This window comes from Oncorhynchus mykiss, chromosome 21 (genome assembly GCF_057628025.1).
Source record: "Oncorhynchus mykiss isolate SJ-2025 chromosome 21, ASM5762802v1, whole genome shotgun sequence".
Lineage (NCBI taxonomy): Eukaryota > Metazoa > Chordata > Actinopteri > Salmoniformes > Salmonidae > Oncorhynchus > Oncorhynchus mykiss.
Genome location: NC_143042.1, coordinates 12,601,743 through 12,622,545, shown reverse-complemented (window position 1 = coordinate 12,622,545; position 20,803 = coordinate 12,601,743). Strand labels below are relative to the sequence as shown.

The window sequence follows — 20,803 nt, the reverse complement described above, 5'->3', positions numbered from 1 at the left end:
ATAAAGATATAAAACTGTATTTTTTTGTGAAGAATCAACAACAAGTGGGACACAATCATGAAGTGGAACGACATTTATTGGATATTTCAAACTTTTAAAAAAAATCAAAAACTGAAATATTGGGCGTGCAAAATTATTCAGCCCCCTTAAGTTAATACTTTGTAGCGCCACCTTTTGCTGCGATTACAGCTGTAAGTCGCTTGGGGTATGTCTCTATCAGTTTTGCACATCGAGAGACTGACATTTTTTCCCATTCCTCCTTGCAAAACAGCTCGAGCTCAGTGAGGTTGGATGGAGAGCATTTGTGAACAGCAGTTTTCAGTTCTTTCCACAGATTCTCGATTGGATTCAGGTCTGGACTTTGACTTGGCCATTCTAACACCTGGATATGTTTATTTTTGAACCATTCCATTGTAGATTTTGCTTTATGTTTTGGATCATTGTCTTGTTGGAAGACAAATCTCCGTCCCAGTCTCAGGTCTTTTGTAGACTCCATCAGGTTTTCTTCCAGAATGGTCCTGTATTTGGCTCCATCCATCTTCCCATCAATTTTAACCATCTTCCCTGTCCCTGCTGAAGAAAAGCAGGCCCAAACCATGATGCTGCCACCACCATGTTTGATAGTGGGGATGGTGTGTTCAGCTGTGTTGCTTTTACGCCAAACATAAGGTTTTGCATTGTTGCCAAAAAGTTCAATTTTGCTTTCATCTGACCAGAGCACCTTCTTCCACATGTTTGGTGTGTCTCCCAGGTGGCTTGTGGCAAACTTTAAACGACACTTTTTGTGGATATCTTTAAGAAATGGCTTTTTTCTTGCCACTCTTCCATAAAGGCCAGATTTGTGCAATATACGACTGATTGTTGTCCTATGGACAGAGTCTCCCACCTCAGCTGTAGATCTCTGCAGTTCATCCAGAGTGATCATGGGCCTCTTGGCTGCATCTCTGATCAGTCTTCTCCTTGTATGAACTGAAAGTTTAGAGGGACGGCCAGGTCTTGGTAGATTTGCAGTGGTCTGATACTCCTTCCATTTCAATATTATCGCTTGCACAGTGCTCCTTGGGATGTTTAAAGCTTGGGAAATATTTTTGTATCCAAATCCGTATCTCGGACCTGCCTGGTGTGTTCCTTGTTCTTCATGATGCTCTCTGCGCTTTTAACGGACCTCTGAGACTATCACAGTGCAGGTGCATTTATACGGAGACTTGATTACACACAGGTGGATTGTATTTATCATCATTAGTCATTTAGGTCAACATTGGATCATTCAGAGATCCTCACTGAACTTCTGGAGAGAGTTTGCTGCACTGAAAGTAAAGGGGCTGAATAATTTTGCACGCCCAATTTTTCAGTTTTTGATTTGTTAAAAAAGTTTGAAATATCCAATAAATGTTGTTCCACTTCATGATTGTGTCCCACTTGTTGTTGATTCTTCACAAAAAAATACAGTTTTATATCTTTATGTTTGAAGCCTGAAATGTGTCAAAAGGTCGCAAAGTTCAAGGGGGCCGAATACTTTCGCAAGGCACTGTATGTCTCGACTCAGTGAAATATCTGCTGAGGCGTAACACTGTACTTGGTTAAGTAAATGAGATGCACTTTACACTGCATGTCTATGGCTCAAACTTAGCCTCATACACCTGCCTGATCTCGCGAAATGATTCGCTACACGGATACAGGAGCGGTCATCCATCTGGTAATACTAGGCTAACTCAAAGTGAAAGATATCGCCATCTCATGGCACCTTATAACCTCTCTCTCCTCTCATCCCCTCACTCCATCCCTAGCTTTACTTGTTTTCTATACCCAGGGCAGATCAGTCTTTGACCAGGGTTTCATCTCACCTCATAAGGTCTGTTTGGCTGGTAGAGCAGCATTTTAAATCTCTCTCTCTCTCCCTCCCTCCCTCTCCCCCCCCCCCCCCCCTCTCTCCCTCTGGCAGTGCAGAGTGGTTAATTTGGCTCCGGTAGAGCGCCAGTCTGAGGGCTCCTCTCAGCTGGAACATGACCATCTGCCCTGGCAGAGAATGGCAGAGAGAGAATGGGGGGCAGAGGCGTTACGCCACCCTGCTAACGCCACGGGCCAGCTCTCATCTGTCAACGCCATACTTCACCCCATCACACACCGCACTCCATCTTAAGACAGAATGACTAGCCCCTGAATAGGAGTCCTCCTAAGTCGAACTGTCAACATCAGACTGCTTTGAAGGTTGACAAAAACAGTCAGAATGCCTGTGAAAATGATGCTGTGACACGTTTCTCACCTCCTGGTTGGCTGATGTTAGCTCCTCCTCCAATGCAGAGACCCTCTCTAGCGACACCCGCAGTCTCTCCCTCACCTGAGGAAAACAAAACACAACAACCCGCCATGAGTGCGTTACTGTACACAACCTCTGGTAGGACCTTACCATGGAGCTCTGCTCTAGCAGTTAATGGTAGTAGATGTGTGGTTTTGAGCTCTCAGATAAATAGCATGGATAGTGTTGGAGACAACAGTGAGATATGCCTATTTATCTCTCCCCACCAACCCACCATCCCACCTCAACCCGGGGTTGACATGATATACCATGTTCCCGCGAGAGAGCAAGCCGCTGTTCCCTCTCTCCCTCAGCCTTCAGCCCAACAGTAACACTTCTGTCTTGGCCTTGAAGGCAGGCCTGAGCTTCTGTCCAGGGGTATCTGCTTTTATTGCTTTTTAGCATCAGTTGCAGGGAGCAGCTTTCCCTCCCTCCCTCCTCCCCATCCCTACTCCTCCTCCTCCTCCTCCTCTTCTCCCCTCCTCAAAGGGGGTGAATGTATGACTTACTCTGCCTTCCTCTATGTACCACGTTCAGGTATTTGTCATGCTACTGACGGAGCATTTACTGGTGAGCTCTGTGGTGCTCCATGGCCGGGGCTGTGGCCCGCTAGGATGAAGGCCTCTCTGAGGAGGCTGAGCCTGGATTACAGGGCAGTCATTCCCCCTCCCTCCCCTCCACTCCTCGGGACAGCCCAGCAACACACAGACAGATCGTCGCAGAGCAGAAAACATCCCGTGAATCAAAAAAGCCTTTTATTCCCTAGTCCAGCGGCCTGGAGAGACGCGTTATAAATGATAGGGTCTGTTGTGGAGGGTTGACTAGATTACAGCAGCCGGCGTGACATCTTACAGAGGGCTGAGGCCATCAATCAACAGGCCTGAGGCAGAGCAGAGGCTGGGGCTGAGGCCATCAATCAACAGGCAGAGCAGAGGCTGGGGGCCAGTGGGAGAGGAGAGGCTGGGGCTGGGGCCAGTGGGAGGGCAGAGGCTGGGGCTGGGGCCAGTGGGAGGGCAGAGGCTGGGGCCTGAGGGAGAGCATAGGCTGGGGGTGGGGCCTGAGGGAGAGCAGAGGCTGGGGCTGGGGCCTGAGGGAGAGCAGAGGCTGGGGCTGGGGCCAGTGGGAGGGCAGAGGCTGGGGCTGGGGCCAGTGGGAGGGCAGGCGGCTGTGGTTGTGACTTGTGCCAAAACAAAGAATATTCAATACCAAGATGGCACTGTGTTAACAATGCCTCTCCATACAGTATGTACTGTCTTCAGTCAAATATACTGTACCATCAATTGAAGAATCCATTCTACCAAGAATAGCTACTGTGCATACAAATCTAATGTATGGTCTTACCTTCTCGTCTAGAGCTTTGTGATGCTCGAACAGGGACTTGAGCGCTTTGAGGACCTCCACCTCACTGGACACGCCTGAGGGGGACTGGGCCTGCCGCTTGACCACAGTCATACGTAGTGACCGCTCATGCCTGGACACCAGGCACTCCAGATGCTCCAGAAGCAACTATAGAGACAGACATAGAGACAGAAATTAGTGCTAATATAATCATCATCATCATCCCTATCTGCATCATTATCATAAAGGCTATCTGCCTCATCTGCAAAATTGACATCATCATCATCAGCGCTATTACTGGAATTGTCTGCATCATCAGTTATCCTGGCACCAGAGAAGATGTAGTGATATGATTCTAAATGTCAACCTGTAGTGGCCGGACCACTGGACTGTAATATACCAACCACACAAGGTTACTGGTCTTCATGTGATTCTCCAAATACATTATTTATATCCACCCTGATTAACCGCAATGAAAAGAAATTAAAGTAACCAACGAGATCTTCTCAATTTAGTAATTTAATTTAATTTTCCAACTTTTGGTCGGAGGGGGTGGTGGTGGGGGGGGGAATAAACCTTAAGTGGAATAACACGAGACATACGAAAAACAATTATGGCACTCGGAACAATAAAGGCACTCAAAACCAATGAAAACTCTCTGGACTGCCCACAAAATAGATGGTAATGTTGTTACTGTGCCAGGCTGGTGTAGGCGGCGTGCCGAATCCATTCTCAGCGGAAAGTGTTGGGGAGACAACTTCCAGCAGCACAAAGAGAGGAGATGAGTCCACTGGGAGTAGGGGGCACAGGAGAGACGAGGAGTAGAGACACACAGGGACCATAAAGATGAACACTGGCCTCTGATCTGTGTCACACAGGTACAGTGGAGGGATGGGGGCCTGAGAGAAGTCTAAGTGTGCTAGTCTGACTAGCTAGGCTTTTGGGGTCTATATTTGGCCCATAACCTGGTCCCATGAAGGCCTCGTGTTTTGGAGGGAATGCACATGCCTCACAGACAAGCAACTAATTAGAGCAAGCTAATTGCTAATGATGATGCTATCTGTCCTGTTAGGAACCCACCAAGCTCCGCTGAGATACTGATCTGAGGAGAGGTTCATGCAGTGACTTCAGCTTTGTTGTCTGGTCATTCTGAGAAACATTGACCGTTTTCTTCATCTCCACATCCCAAATGCCTTGTTTCTAACCCTGACTGTGCTCCGCTAGGCCAAATAACCCCTTCTCGGCGTCGCCGCGCGCCGTGGCCGGTTATTAACATAATGATGTGGTTCACCAATGGTTTGGAGAGTTCTCATACTGGCGTCGCCACAGTATTTAACCAAGGAAGTAATTTACTTCTAAACCCATCTTTAAACAGGGCTCTGGTGTTGTGAGTCCGTCCAAGCATTGTGCTTAAACCACAGACTGTAATCTCTTAATCATCCAGGCATTAAGAATCATTAGAAATACAGACATCAACCACATTTTCAAAGTAAACACATTCACTCAACCTGGTAGAACTTCACTAGGATTTCAGTGTTGCACTACACTACCCATCAGGCACTGCAGAGGCTATGTTGGGTGGGGCCTAAATGGTAAACATACTGTAGGCTCTGTTTCAATATCCACACAAGCATTCCATTTAAAATAAATGCTGAATACATTGCTCCAGAAGGTGCTGACAGAGTGGTGTGGACTAGTTTTGGAAGGCTTCAAGGGGTCTGTCCATCCTTCCTTCTCTCCGTCCCTCCTTGAGCGTCTGAAGGACTGCCAGCAGACTGAGATCCCCCCGCCTTCCCTCCCCACACCCAAACCCCCGCCGTTTAATCAATCTGAACGTTGGCCCCAGCTCTACCTCAGCCGTCGCCCCGCCAGAATAATAAAAAGCAACCTACACCTACACACACCCTCTCCTCCTCCTCTCTCTATAACCTACACCTACACACACCCTCTCCTCCTCCTCTCTCTATAACCTACACCTACACACACCCTCTCCTCCTCCTCTCTCTATAACCTACACCTACACACACCCTCTCCTCCTCCTCTCTCTATAACCTACACCTGCACACACCCTCTCCTCCTCCTCTCTCTATAACCCACACCTACACACACCCTATCCTCCTTCTCCTCCTCCTCTCTCTATAACCTATACCTACACACACCCTCTCCTCCTCCTCTCTCTATAACCTACACCTACACACACCCTCTCCTCCTTCTCCTCCTCCTCTCTCTATAACCTACACCTACACACACCCTCTCCTCCTCCTCTCTCTATAACCTACACCTACACACACCCTCTCCTCCTCCTCTCTCTATAACCCACACCTACACACACCCTCTCCTCCTTCTCCTCCTCCTCTCTCTATAACCTACACCTACACACACCCTCTCCTCCTCCTCTCTCTATAACCTACACCTACACACACCCTCTCCTCCTCCTCTCTCTATAACCTACACCTACACACACCGTCTCCTCCTCCTCTCTCTATAACCTACACCTACCGTCTCCTCCTCCTCTCTCTATAACCTACACCTACACACATCGTCTCCTCCTCCTCTCTCTATAACCTACACCTACACACACCATCTCCTCCTCCTCTCTCTATAACCTACACCTACACACACCCTCTCCTCCTCCTCTCTCTATAACCTACACCTACACACACCGTCTCCTCCTCCTCTCTCTATAACCTACACACACCCTCTCCTCCTCCTCTCTCTATAACCTACACCTGCACACACCCTCTCCTCCTCCTCTCTTTATAACCTACACCTACACACACCCTCTCCTCCTCCTCTCTCTATAACCTACACCTACACACACCCTCTCCTCCTCCTCTCTCTATAACCTACACCTACACACACCCTCTCCTCCTCCTCTCTTTATAACCTACACCTACACACACCCTCTCCTCCTCCTCTCTCTATAACCTACACCTACACACACCCTCTCCTCCTCCTCTCTCTATAACCTACACCTACACACACCCTCTCCTCCTTCTCCTCCTCCTCTCTCTATAACCTACACCTACACACACCCTCTCCTCCTCCTCTCTCTATAACCTACACCTACACACACCCTCTCCTCCTCCTCTCTCTATAACCTACACCTACACACACAGTCTCCTCCTCCTCTCTCTATAACCTACACCTACACACACCCTCTCCTCCTCCTCTCTCTATAACCTACACCTACACACACCCTCTCCTCCTCCTCTCTCTATAACCTACACCTACACACACCGTCTCCTCCTCCTCTCTCTATAACCTACACCTACCGTCTCCTCCTCCTCTCTCTATAACCTACACCTACACACATCGTCTCCTCCTCCTCTCTCTATAACCTACACCTACACACACCATCTCCTCCTCCTCTCTCTATAACCTACACCTACACACACCCTCTCCTCCTCCTCTCTCTATAACCTACACCTACACACACCGTCTCCTCCTCCTCTCTCTATAACCTACACACACCCTCTCCTCCTCCTCTCTCTATAACCTACACCTGCACACACCCTCTCCTCCTCCTCTCTTTATAACCTACACCTACACACACCCTCTCCTCCTCCTCTCTCTATAACCTACACCTACACACACCCTCTCCTCCTCCTCTCTCTATAACCTACACCTACACACACCGTCTCCTCCTCCTCTCTCTATAACCTACACCTACACACACCGTCTCCTCCTCCTCTCTCTATAACCTACACCTACACACATCGTCTCCTCCTCCTCTCTCTATAACCTACACCTACACACACCGTCTCCTCCTCCTCTCTCTATAACCTACACCTACACACACCGTCTCCTCCTCCTCTCTCTATAACCTACACCTACACACATCGTCTCCTCCTCCTCTCTCTATAACCTACACCTACACACACCGTCTCCTCCTCCTCTCTCTATAACCTACACCTACACACACCCTCTCCTCCTCCTCTCTCTATAACCTACACCTACACACACCCTCTCCTCCTCCTCTCTCTATAACCTACACACACCGTCTCCTCCTCCTCTCTCTATAACCTACACCTACAAACACCCTCTCCTCCTTCTCCTCCTCCTCTTTCTATAACCTATACCTACACACACCCTCTCCTCCTCCTCTCTCTATAACCTACACCTACACACACCCTCTCCTCCTTCTACTCCTCCTCTCTCTATAACCTACACCTACACACACCATCTCCTCCTCCTCTCTCTATAACCTACACCTACACATACCCTCTCCTCCTCCTCTCTCTATAACCTACACCTACACACACCCTCTCCTCCTCCTCCTCTCTCTATAACCTATACCTACACACACCCTCTCCTCCTCCTCTCTCTATAACCTACACCTACACACACCCTCTCCTCCTTCTCCTCCTCCTCTCTCTATAACCTACACCTACACACACCCTCTCCCCCTTCTCCTCCTCCTCTCTCTATAACCTATACCTACACACACCCTCTCCTCCTCCTCTCTCTATAACCTACACCTACACACACCCTCTCCTCCTCCTCTCTCTATAACCTACACCTACCCTCTCCTCCTTCTCCTCCTCCTCTCTCTATAACCTACACATACACACACCCTCTCCTCCTCCTCTCTCTATAACCTACACCTACACATACCCTCTCCACCTCCTCTCTCTATAACCTACACCTACACACACAGTCTCCTCATCCTCTCTCTATAACCTATACCTGCACACCCTATCCTCCTCCTCCTCTCTCTATAACCTACACACACCCTCTCCTCCTCCTCTCTCTATAACCTACACCTGCACACACCCTCTCCTCCTCCTCTCTCTATAACCTACACCTACACACACCCTCTCCTCCTTCTCCTCCTCCTCTCTCTATAACCTACACATACACACACCCTCTCCTCCTCCTCTCTCTATAACCTACACCTACACATACCCTCTCCTCCTCCTCTCTCTATAACCTACACCTACACACACAGTCTCCTCCTCCTCTCTCTATAACCTACACCTACACACACCCTCTCCTCCTCCTCTCTCTATAACCTACACCTACACACACCATCTCCTCCTCCTCTCTCTATAACCTATACACACCCTCTCCTCCTCCTCTCTCTATAACCTACACCTACACACACCCTCTCCTCCTTCTCCTCCTCCTCTCTCTATAACCTATACCTACACACACCCTCTCCTCCTCCTCTCTCTATAACCTACACCTACCCTCTCCTCCTTCTCCTCTCTCTATAACCTACACCTACACACACCCTCTCCTCCTTCTCCTCATCCTCTCTCTATAACCTATACCTGCACACCCTATCCTCCTCCTCCTCTCTCTATAACCTACACACACCCTCTCCTCCTCCTCCTCTCTCTATAACCTACACACATAGTCTCCTCCTCCTCTCTCTATAACCTACACCTACACACACCGTCTCCTCCTCCTCTCTCTATAACCTACACACACCCTCTCTTCCTCATCCTCTCTCTATAACCTATACCTACACACACACTCTCTCTCCTCCTCTCTCTATGAATTTAATTTCTCTCTTATCATGCTTCTACACTGCATGGTTTATCCAGCTTACAGTGTTGAGGCCTAAAACCTAGAGGTACATCATCCTCTATTCTGTTGTCAGCCCTCCAACCCACTGATTGCATGCACCTGGCTTCAAAGATTTAATTATGAACTTTAACACCTTTACAACAAAAAAAAAGCTGATATATTAAAAGTCTGCCTCATAATCGCTATGCATAGAATTCAAGGTGATAATGAAGAGAGAGAGACTAAATTCCATCTCTCTCTCTCTCTCGCTCTCTCTCTGGCAGAGCAGTGACACTAAAATGGCGGTGTAACTATGTGAGTCTCCCATTATACAGCCTGGTGGGAAAAGAGCAGCCTTATCTGTTAATAGAAGAGTTTGGTTTCTCTGCTTAATGAAAGGGTATTAATCGGAAATGCAATTCAGAGGTAGCTCTAATGTATATGGGGTCCAAATCTGTCCCCTGGGGAAATGCAGGCTACCGGTTCCATTGACCTATGTTACAGATGACCAGTCAACCGCGTCAACAGATGAAAACATTGTTTGGTTGTTACCTATGCATAGTCACTTTGACCCCATCTACATGTACAAATTACCTCAACTAACTGTACCCCCACACACTGACTAGGTACCGGAGCCCCCTGTATAAAGCCTCGTTATTCTTATTGTGTTACTTTTATTAGTACTTTTTATTTTAGTCTACTTGGTAAATATTTTCTTCTTCTTGAACTGCACTTTTGGTTAAGGACTCGTAAGTCAGCATTTCACGGTAAAGTCTACACTTGTATCGGCACATGTGGCAAATTTGATTTGATGTGATCTCCATAGACTGAGCTGTTCTGGTTCAGGTCAATGTATGAGGTTAGAATTGGGCAGAAAAAATGTGTGTCTGTGTGCGCACGCGCGTTCTTGTGTCTGCTCGTGCGCATGAGTGAGTGTGTGTCTCCTATCCACGTACCCTGGTGTTGTTCCTCTCGGCCTTGAGCTCAGAGATCTCCTCCTCCTTCTCCAGAAGGTTCTCTCTGCACACGTTCAGCTCCTTGGTCAGGGCTGCAAACTCCTGTACAGCAACACAGAACATAGAGGTCAGCATCACAGCACCATCCATAACACACAATACATCTTCCTCTTCATCACCACAACCCAGAAAACAGTTCGCACAAAGCCATCCATGTCATTGGCATCCATACCGCACAATATCGTTAGGAAATATGAGACAGTCATTAAACAAGCCCCCCCACCCCATCCCATCACTCACATGTCATACTCAATGGACTAGCCCACAGTTCACAGACATAGTTTAAAAAAACTATGTTAATCATGTCCAATCCAAAGGGAAAAGAGCCTTCTATAATGATCCCTTTATGTTATCGATGGTGTTCTGGTTCCCTGATGTTTCTTTTCCCCATTGGGTTGCACCTTAGGCTAAATTAGACAAACTGACTCCCTGATCTTACTGTGGATATCCCAGACTTTGACGATGTGTTTCCAGACGACTACCACCACCATCACCACCGAAAACAGGTTAAAACCTGTGGGTTCTGGGAAAAGTGAAAATTTGGTTTGGCAGAGAATATAAGGTGAATGTGCTAATGGTAATCTCTACACACAGGCTGTAAGAGGATTGCCCCCCCGAGGAGACTAGTGGGCACCGGGCCATAGTGGACTTAAGCATGACTACTGTACTGTACTGTCAGCACGAAGCAAAAAGAAGTGTGGTGGCAGAATCACTGCACAGGCCAGCATTACAAACCAAGCATGGAAGGCAGTCACTGTCCACTGGTCAGTGTAACAGCCTATGAAATAAGATGGGAGTCAGTATCTCAGTCGTTCAATAAATAGAACAATAATGTACAGCTAAATTGGCCACAAACTAACTTCTGTAAGTATTCCTTAGTGAGATGCTGTCATATAACAACAACAACACAGCAGGTATCCAGACAACTGAAGCAGGAGTGCCTAAACTCTAACCTTACGGAGTCAGAATAGATGTGTGTGTTATCTGATAGTAGAGAGAGACAGCATGCAGAGCTAAAGCTAACTGCCTGTGCCCGTCCATCCGTCTCTCAGCAGATGGATAATTGACGGCTGGATTTAAATGCCACAGAACGAATGGGCCAATTACCCCCGCAGGACCGAGGTCCACAGGTCCAATATATGACCCGTCATTATCCCAAAAACACTCTCTCTGGCCGGGGAGACTGTGGGGGAAGTGTGCGCGTCTCTAACCATTTGCTGTGCTATTTGTTACTCACACACCCTAAGTGTTGTCTAGACTCTACTATATTCTCTGGTGTTGGTACATTTAGGTAAACAACCTTGACAGAATGACTGACATCGACATGACTTCAAACCTTCAGCCTGTCATAAATTAAACACATTGGGAGCCGACAGGTCTTGAAGGGGGGCACAGTGGCCAGGTAGAGGATATAAAACATGCAAACTAGTATCTGCTGTGGGCCTTTTGAGTGTCAGGAGGGGTTGAAGTTTTGATTTGATTCCGAGGTGAGTTGAGATGTCAATAACAAGTGAACGATCAACAAACATGAGGCTGGGCTCAGAGTGGGGTGATGAAGATGTGGAAGGTGTGTGTGTGTGTGTGTGAGCCTTTGTGCCTGTGTGTTTAGAGATGGGAGAATTGGGAGCATGTAACTTGCCCTTCAATGACAATGAGACCACATTAAGATGCATAGATTTTTCTTACTCCTGTATTGGGCTCTATAAAGTCCTTCAGATATGAAATTGCATGCTGGCATATTGGTATTTTACTAAATCTAGTTATTTATATAACTGCACAGTCTTTAGTTATGTTACAATTACGTTGTTTCTCCAAGTTGTCCTTCAGGGTCAATGAAACAGACAGGCTCACAGGCCAGAGAGACCACCACAGAGAGACCACCACAAGAACGGCTAAAGGGTGGGGTTGGTGTTGCAATCTACTGCAGAGATAGCCTAAAGAGTTCTGTCCTACTATTCAGGTCTGTAACCAAACAATTTTAACTTCTACTTTTAAAAATCCAACTATCTAAAAACAAGTCTCTCACCGTTGCCGCCTCCTATAGACCACCCTCTGCCCCCAGCTGTGCTCTGGACACCATATGTGAACTGATTGCCCCCGATCTATCTTCAGAGCTCGTGCTGATAGGTAACCTAAACTGGAACAGGCTTAACACCCCAGCCATCCTACAATCTAAACTTGATGCCCTCAATCTCACACAAATTATCAATGAACCTACCAGGTACCACCTCAAAGCCGTAACACGGGCACCCTCATAGATATCATCCTAACCAGCTTGCCCTCTAAATACACCTCTGCTGTTTTCAACCAAGATCTCTGCGATCACTGCCTCATTGCCTGCATCCGTAGTGGGTCAGCGGTCAAGCGACCTCCACTCATCACTGTCAAACGCTCCCTGAAACACTTCAGCGAGCAGGCCTTTCTAATAGACCTGGCCCGGGTATCCTGGAAGGAAATTGACCTCATCCCGTCAGTAGAGGATGCCTGGTTATTTTTTTTTAAATGCCTTCCTCACCATCTTAAATAAGCATGCCCCATTCAAGAAATTTAGAACCAGGAACAGATATAGCTCTTGGTTCTCTCCAGACCTGACTGCCCTTAACCAACACAAAAACATCCTATGGTATTCTGCATTAGCATCGAACAGCCCCGTGATATGCAACTTTTCAGGGAAGCTAGAAACCAATATACACAGGCAGTTAGAAAAGCCAAGGTCAGCTTTTTCAAGCAGAAATTTGCTTCCAGCAACACAAACTTAAAAAAGTTCTGGGACACTGTAAAGTCCATGGAGAATAAGAACACCTCCTCTCAGCTGCCCACTGCACTGAGGGTAGGAAACTCTGTCACCACCGATAAATCCACTATAATTGATAATTTCAATAAGCATTTTTCTACGGCTGGCCATGCTTTCCACCTGGCTACGCCTACCCCGGTCAACTGCCCTGTAGCCCCCACAGCAACTCGCCCAAGCCTTCCCCATTTCTCCTTCTCCCAAATCCAGTCAGCTGATGTTCTGAAAGAGCTGCAAAATCTGGACCCCTACAAATCAGCCGGGCTAGACAATCTGGACCCTTTCTTTCTAAAATGATCTGCCGAAATTGTTGCAAACCCTATTACTAGCCTGTTCAACCTCTCTTTCGTGTCGTCTGAGATTCCCAAAGATTGGAAAGCAGCTGCGGTCATCCCCCTCTTCAAAGGGGGGGACACTCTTGACCCAAACTGCTACAGACCTATATCTATCCTACCCTGCCTTTCTAAGGTCTTCGAAAGCCAAGTCAACAATCAGATTACCGACCATTTCTAATCCCACCGCACCTTCTCCGCTATGCAATCTGGTTTCAGAGCTGGTCATGGGTGCACCTCAGCCACGCTCAAGGTCCTAAACGATATCTTAACCTCCATCGATAAGAAACAATACTGTGCAGCCGTATTCATTGACCTGGCCAAGGCTTTTGACTCTGTCAATTAACACATCCTCATCGGCAGACTCGATAGCCTTTCTCAAATGATTGCCTCGCCTGGTTCACCAACTACTTCTCTGATAGAGTTCAGTGTGTCAAATCGGAGGGCCTGTTGTCCGGGCCTCTGGCAGTCTCTATGGGGTGTGCCACAGGGTTCAATTATTGGGCCGACTCTCTTCTCTGTATACATCAATGATGTCACTCTTGCTGCTGGTGAGTCTCTGATACACCTCTACGCAGACGACACCATTCTGTATACGTCTGGCCCTTCTTTGGACACTGTGTTAACAACCCTCTAGACGAGCTTCAATGCCATACAACACTCCTTCCGTGGCCACCAACTGCTCTTAAATACACGTAAAACTAAATGCTTGCTCATTAACCGATTGCTGCCTGCACCTGCCCGTCCGTCCAGCATCACTACTCTGGACGGTTCTGACTTAGAATATGTGGACAACTACAAATACATAGATGTCTGGTTAGACTGTAAACTCTCCTTCCAGGCTCACATCACACATCTCCAATCCAAAGTTACATCTAGAATTCGCTTCCTATTTCGCAACAAAGCAACCTTCAAACATGCTGCCAAACATACCCTCGTAAAAGTGACCATCCTACCGATCCTCGACTTCGGCGATGTCATTTACACAATAGCCTCCAATACCCTACTCAATAAATTGGATGCATTCTATCACAGTGCCATCCGTTTTGTCAACAAAGCCCCATATACTACCCACCACTTCGACCTGTACGCTCTCGTTGGCTGGCCCTCGCTTCATACTCGTCGCCAAACCCACTGGCTCCAGGTCATCTACAAGACCCTGCTAGGTAAAGACCCCCCTTATCTCAGCTCGCTGGTCACCATAGCAGCACCCACCTGTAGCACGCGCTCCAGCAGGTATATCTCTCTGGTCACCCCCAAAACCAATTCTTCCTTTGGCCGCCTCTCCTTCCAGTTCTCTGCTGCCAATGACTGGAACGAACTACAAAAATCTCAGAAACTGGAAACACTTATCTCCCTCACTAGCTTTAAGCACCAGCTGTCGGAGCAGCTCACATATTACTGCACCTGTACATAGCCCATCTATAATTTAGCCCAAACAACTACCCCTTCCCCTACTGTATTGATATATTTATTTTGCTCCTTTGCACCCCATGTTTATTTCTACTTTGCACATTCATCCACTGCAAATCTACCATTCCAGTGTTTTACTTGCTATGTTGTATTTACTTCGCCACCATGGCCTTTTTTTGCCGTATATAGACTTATTTTTCTACTGTATTATTGACTGTGTTTGTTTTACTCCATGTGTAACTCTGTCGTTGTATGTGTCGAACTGCTTTGCTTTATCTTGGCCAGGTCGCAATTGTAAATGAGAACTTGTTCTCAACTTGCCTACCTGGTTAAATAAAGGTTAAATAAAATAAACATGACCCTATCCCTCTGCTCCATCTCAATATACAACATCCTTCAAGTACCGGACATTTTAGAGTTCTGAGCTAACTTAAAAGTAATGTCAACTTAGTACAGCCATTGTCAGAGAAACATGTATTTTTTACAAAATGTTACCATGTTTCCCTTAGTGCAACAAATCGTTGAGAGAGGTAACAGTTTCATGTTTATGCGTCCGCCCCGCCTTGACGAACACACACTGACTTCTGCTAGGGTGGCCGAACAGAACCTTGGCAGGTGAAGAAAAGGCTGTGGGGTACAGTACAAGTTCTGACACACACACACACACTCACTCTCTCTCACTCTAGTTCTAACTGGCTGAGCTGTTAAACCAGCTGTCTCACCCAAATCCCTGCTTCAAAATGAAATGATCTGGTCCACGGGGTCCTGACATGTTTTTATTAAACACTGCCTCTTCCTAAAGGCCAACATTGCCAGCCCGGAGAAGGATTGCTATTGGAAGAACTAAAGAAAAGCACCACTAAAAAAGAGCAGACTTCAAAAACGTCCAATAAATTGCCCATCCACACAAACTCCATAGCTGTTTTCAAACACTCATACTAACTGCACTATTTGTGACGTGAATTGAGTATATAGTATGCTTATTATTCGTAGTATGGATGTAGTTAGAATGCCAAAAATTCCCGAATGTCGTACTAAATTTGTCAAAATACGAAGTATACAAGCAGTGTACACTACTTCCGTGCTTTTAGGGCCCACAATACAATTCTTCAGAAAATGTGTGAGGCTTCACGTTATCAGATTTGAGGAAAATGGCAGAAAATGTGCAGCCAAAGTCTGATGAGAGCAGATACAAATTAATTGCTTTAACTAATTATCACAAATGTTAAGGAAATGTTGAGCAATGTAATAAAGTGTTAGTGTTCAAATACTGGAGAGTTGAGACCAAATCACGGACGCTGGACAGAGTGGATTTCAGTTGTAACAAAAGACAGTTTTAATGAGTCAGAGATATCTTGTCCCGCAGTTTTACGTGCACGGACCTAGTTCACATAACTCGGCAAGGAGCCAGGTGAAAAAGAGACCTATACAATGGTTACATACATTTTTATACATAGAATAAAGTAGGTGGAGTCTTGTCGTTTCGGTCTTCTTGACTGGTCGGAGGGTTGGAGGCGGGCCTTGCTCTAGCCAGAGCGGGCCCCATTGGTGCACAGCAAAAGTTCTTTGCTCTTGGGACCGGCCAGTTAGAGGGAGATGAGATGTGTGTTTATATAAGGAAGAGGGGGTCAGTCTTATGGCTGGGTGTATGTGTTCTTACGACGGAATGTCTTTGTTTATATGAGCTATGTGTATGAATATTTATATAACAAATCCCCCTCTTCACATCTATTAGACGTGAAAACTATAGCAGAAAGGTGGCGGTTGCAATCGTGGGTATACATAAGGTGGTGCTCCTAACCTTGTCTGGTTTGCATGGTGGGTCTGTAGGTGTAGTGCTACGTTTGGGACGGGAGTGATTGGAGGGAGTGATATCAGGAAAGGAGTTAGGGACATGTGTAGGGGTTGGTGTATGTGATGTGGCAGGGTGAAATAGTTGTTCAATTAACCATGTGAAAGTCCTAGGGTTACTCCAAATATCAGTAGGAATATCACAAATAAGGGACCAGATATCCCCAGCCTCACCCAGAGAGGGAGAAATTTCCCTCTAACTGGGCGAGGTTCCCTTCTCAGGGGAGGCGGAGTTTGATGCCGCATCACCTGAGGAAGGAGTGTCTTCATTTGGAATCGAATTTAGGCCGCTCAAATCAGCTCTGACTTCAGTCAGTGTTCTAGAAGGAATTGGGGCTGGGGTGCAATGTGTAAGGCGGTGCCAAGGTGTGCCTGATTTACCTTTGACCTGGACTGAGTGTGAAGTAACCTCCTTCACTTCGTACGGTCCAGTCCACCTGGGTTCCAGCCACTTTCTCTTGTGGACTGTAACCCTCACCCCGTCACCAACCTTTACCTTCAGTAGTGGCGTGTCCCCCGGCAGCTCCCCCTCCTGGACCTTGTGAACCTGGGTAGAGAGTGCTGCAGAGAGAACCGTCAGTTTTTTCACATAATTAGACATTACAATTTGTTGTACATCAAGGGCGGGCATATGACCTCCCTCCCTTGGTGGACCATGCATGACTCTACCAGTCATTATCCCATGAGGCACATACTTTAGCTATCTTAGCTTTTGCTTTTGGTTTGACGTTCCACCAGATTTTGGGATTGGGGCCTGTACACAGATCCAAATCTGTGGGTTATGCCAAATCTTTCTTCCACCTGTCTCAGGTGTTTGTTAAATGTAAGCCATTTGTCAAATTTGATTTGTCTTGGGATGCCATACCTGGGTATTAGTTTGGTTTGTAGCCACTTAAAGACTGACCTAGCATCCTCCCCTTTTGTTATTATTGCCTCTACCCATTTGGAGAACCTATCTACTATGACTAGGAGATAGAGTTTGCCTTTAGATACATTTTCGGGGCCCATGTCGGTGTAGTCTATACTAATATCCTGAAAACATGCATTAGGTATTACGTATGAGCCCATTGGTGTTTGATATGGTTTCTTTGGGTTGTGTCTGTCACAACCATTGCATTCGTCACAAAATAAATCATCGTCATAAAATAAGTCAGTCATATTTTTTATGTGAGGGTGCCACCAGATGTGCGAGGCCTTTTTGGAGGGTCTTTAGTTTGCCTTCGTGTGTGGGGCCATGTGTTTCTCATAAAAGTTCTGGGTCCATCAGTGTGGCCTGCTTCATGGGCATGGGCTGAGTCTGTATAGATATTTAGTCTTTCCTTTTCCTCTGATGAGGACCTGCGTCAATCCGATGATTTCAGCTAATTTGGCCGATGCTGGTTGAGGGATGATGGCTGATTGAAGGGTGACATCACGAGGTGAGCTGTTTTTTCAATAGCTTTTGCTACTGCAGCAACGTATCTGGAGCATGTTGACTGTCCTACCTCAATGTGGTCAAGTTTGAAGAGTAGTACATCAAGACCCTTCTCTCCCCCTCTTGTTTCTGGAATAGGACGGATGAGGTGAATCCTTCCCTTTCAGAAACATCCAAATGGAACTTGTTCTTGTAGTCAGGTGCAGTCAGAGCTGCTGCCGCTGATAGATCTGTTTTCAGGAGTGCTATGGCTGTTGATGCTTCAGCCGTCCAGGCCAGGGGTGCATGGAGGTTCCTTGATCGTAGGATGACCGGTGCTGCCACCCCCTCTGGGCCACACCCAATGGTACAACACCTGATAGGTGGGGTCAGGTGCATCATGTCTTCGTCCCAGTCTGCAGTGTAGAGGCAGTCATCAGTTTCTGTTGCATTGAGTGTGCAATGGATCTCAGCTTGGGGAGTCTTATATGGGTGCAGAGTGTAGATTTGAGCTTTCAGTTGGTTGAACTTAAACTGGATGTGAGGGGTGGCAGGCCCTGTGGGTAGGCATTTTAGCCAGTACACTTCTTGGGCTTCAGACAGTGTGGTCATCGGCAGGAGTGGCATCCTCATCATTCTTACTGGGTGATCAGGTGTTGAAGTGGGAGGGTTGGTTGTAATCTTGCTGCTCCTGCTGCATGTGTCTAGGAGAGGGTCCTCTTCCTCTTTGCTCTTTGCTGCGGGGAGAGTGGTTTCGTGCTATATCTGGCATAGTGACCGGGAATTCCGCAGTTATACCACTGGTAGTTTCCCCCTCTGTATGGTCCAGTGTAGGGGCCTCGTTGAGCCCGTTGCCGTTGCAGGATATACCGCTGTGGGGGAGGGTAATGGGGTGGTGGGGCTGCCTGCTGTTGGATCATCTGAGAGACAGTCTGTGCCACGATCTGAGTGTTATCTGGCTGCTCCCCTTGGTCTTGAGTTTCTACTGCAATCATTTGTTTGGGCGTGATGGCTGCAGACATTTTATCTAAGTCGTCTGATAATGTGTATAATGCGTTATTTAGGTATATCCAATCCTTACTATGTGGTGTTTATTTCTATCGTTGTATGCTTAGCCTGTCCCTGGTCGAGACAAAGGGGGTTATCAGTATGTGACGCCCGCCACGTGTGTATTTCACCGGTATTTTATTTGAATTTCTTCAGCGATTCGTTTAGGTATTTTCTATAAATGATTCTGCGATTTCCTTTTGGAACAATATATCAGTGAATATATGCGGTTCTATAACAATTTTCAGAGTAATTCTAGCTCTTTAGGAAATATAGATAGAATTTCTAGACAACTAAGAGTTGTTCAGTGAATTATTTAAATACTTTCTGTAAACAATTCAGTAAATTCCTTTATGAACTTATATCAGTAAATTCGAGCGATTCTATAGCAATTGTCAGAATAATTATATATCTTTAGGAAATATGGATAGAATAGAAAAACCCAAAAATCAGTGTGTAGCTTTTAGCGTCTGTCAAACAAAGTCTGTACTAAGCTCGGCGGCTTATTTAAATACTTTCTAGAAACAATTCAGTAAGTTCCTTTATGAACTTATATCAGTAAATTCCAGCGATTCTATAGCAATTGTCAGAATAATTTTAAACTTTAGGCAATATCAACAGGAATGAAAAAAAACGAAAATCAGTATTCCAGCCCGGCTGCTGTCAATCAAAATTGCACGGCCATTCGATACTAAGGTGGCTTTGTCTACCAGCACGTGTGCCTAATAGCCCAGTTACGTATCCCAACCTACTCCGCGACAAACGTTTCTTTCAATTTAATTTCCCCCATCTCCAAATCATGGAATGTCAACTCTGGTTCATATTATGTTTATTGTTTGATGTGCAATAGCCACCTCATTCCCGATCTCTGTCTTGTGGAACGCCAAACTTACATATCCTGTATCTACTCGACTACACCTCTTACAAAACCTATTAAATAATACACAGCTTTTTTAATAGGGCATTTTTCATGCAGATTCATTCAATCCAACCACACCTCCACAAGACCTATTCGATGTTATATGTATCAACAGGAGATTTTACTTGCAGATCCGGTTCATCCATAATTCAACTATAACCACACCTCCACAAGACCTTATTCGATAGTATAGAACGTATCAAAAATAGGACATTTTTACTTGCAGATTCGGTTCATCTATAACCAACTATAACCACACCTCCACAAGACCTTATTCGATAGTATAGAACGTATCAAAAATAGGACATTTTTACTTGCAGATTCGGTTCATCTATAACCAACTATAACCACACCTCCACAAGACCTTATTCGATAGTATAGAACGTATCAAAAATAGGACATTTTTACTTGCAGATTCGGTTCATCTATAACCAACTATAACCACACCTCCACAAGACCTTATTCGATAGTATAGAACGTATCAAAAATAGGACATTTTTACTTGCAGATTCGGTTCATCTATAACCACACCTCCACAAGACCTTATTCGATAGTACAGAACATTTTTACTTGCAGATTCGGTTCATCTATCATTCATTCATTCGTATGAAATTCTCATTGAATTTCCAACATCCATAATTGTGTCCTTTACGTGTTAAAACACAGCCACTATTTAACGTCATGACTTTTCAGATAAGTTATGTTGACTGACAATTTGTTAGCTACCCTTACAGCAATATGTACCAGTATGTTAGCTAGTTACCCAACGTTAGTTGGCTACTAATACATCGAACTTACCAGGTAGTATATTAACTCTGCTATCTAACTAATTTTAACTACCTAACGTTTATTTACTTGTGCGTTTCAATTGACATGGTTAATTCTGGTTATCT

General features: G+C 46.0%; 1 protein-coding gene across 18 annotated transcripts in view; it reads right to left on the bottom strand.

The window, feature by feature from the left end:
* The window catches only part of LOC110499997 (liprin-alpha-2), a 233,083-nt gene that overhangs the window by 64,042 nt on the left and 148,238 nt on the right, over positions 1-20,803 (bottom strand). For all 18 annotated transcript variants that reach the window (XM_036957271.2, XM_090213818.1, XM_090213815.1 and 15 more), the window contains exons 3-5: positions 10,105-10,206; positions 3,638-3,802; positions 2,264-2,338 (exon numbers count right to left, since the gene is read on the bottom strand). In XM_036957271.2, the coding sequence (XP_036813166.1) occupies positions 2,264-2,338; positions 3,638-3,802; positions 10,105-10,206 (342 nt within the window). The remainder of the gene's footprint in view (positions 1-2,263; positions 2,339-3,637; positions 3,803-10,104; positions 10,207-20,803) is intronic.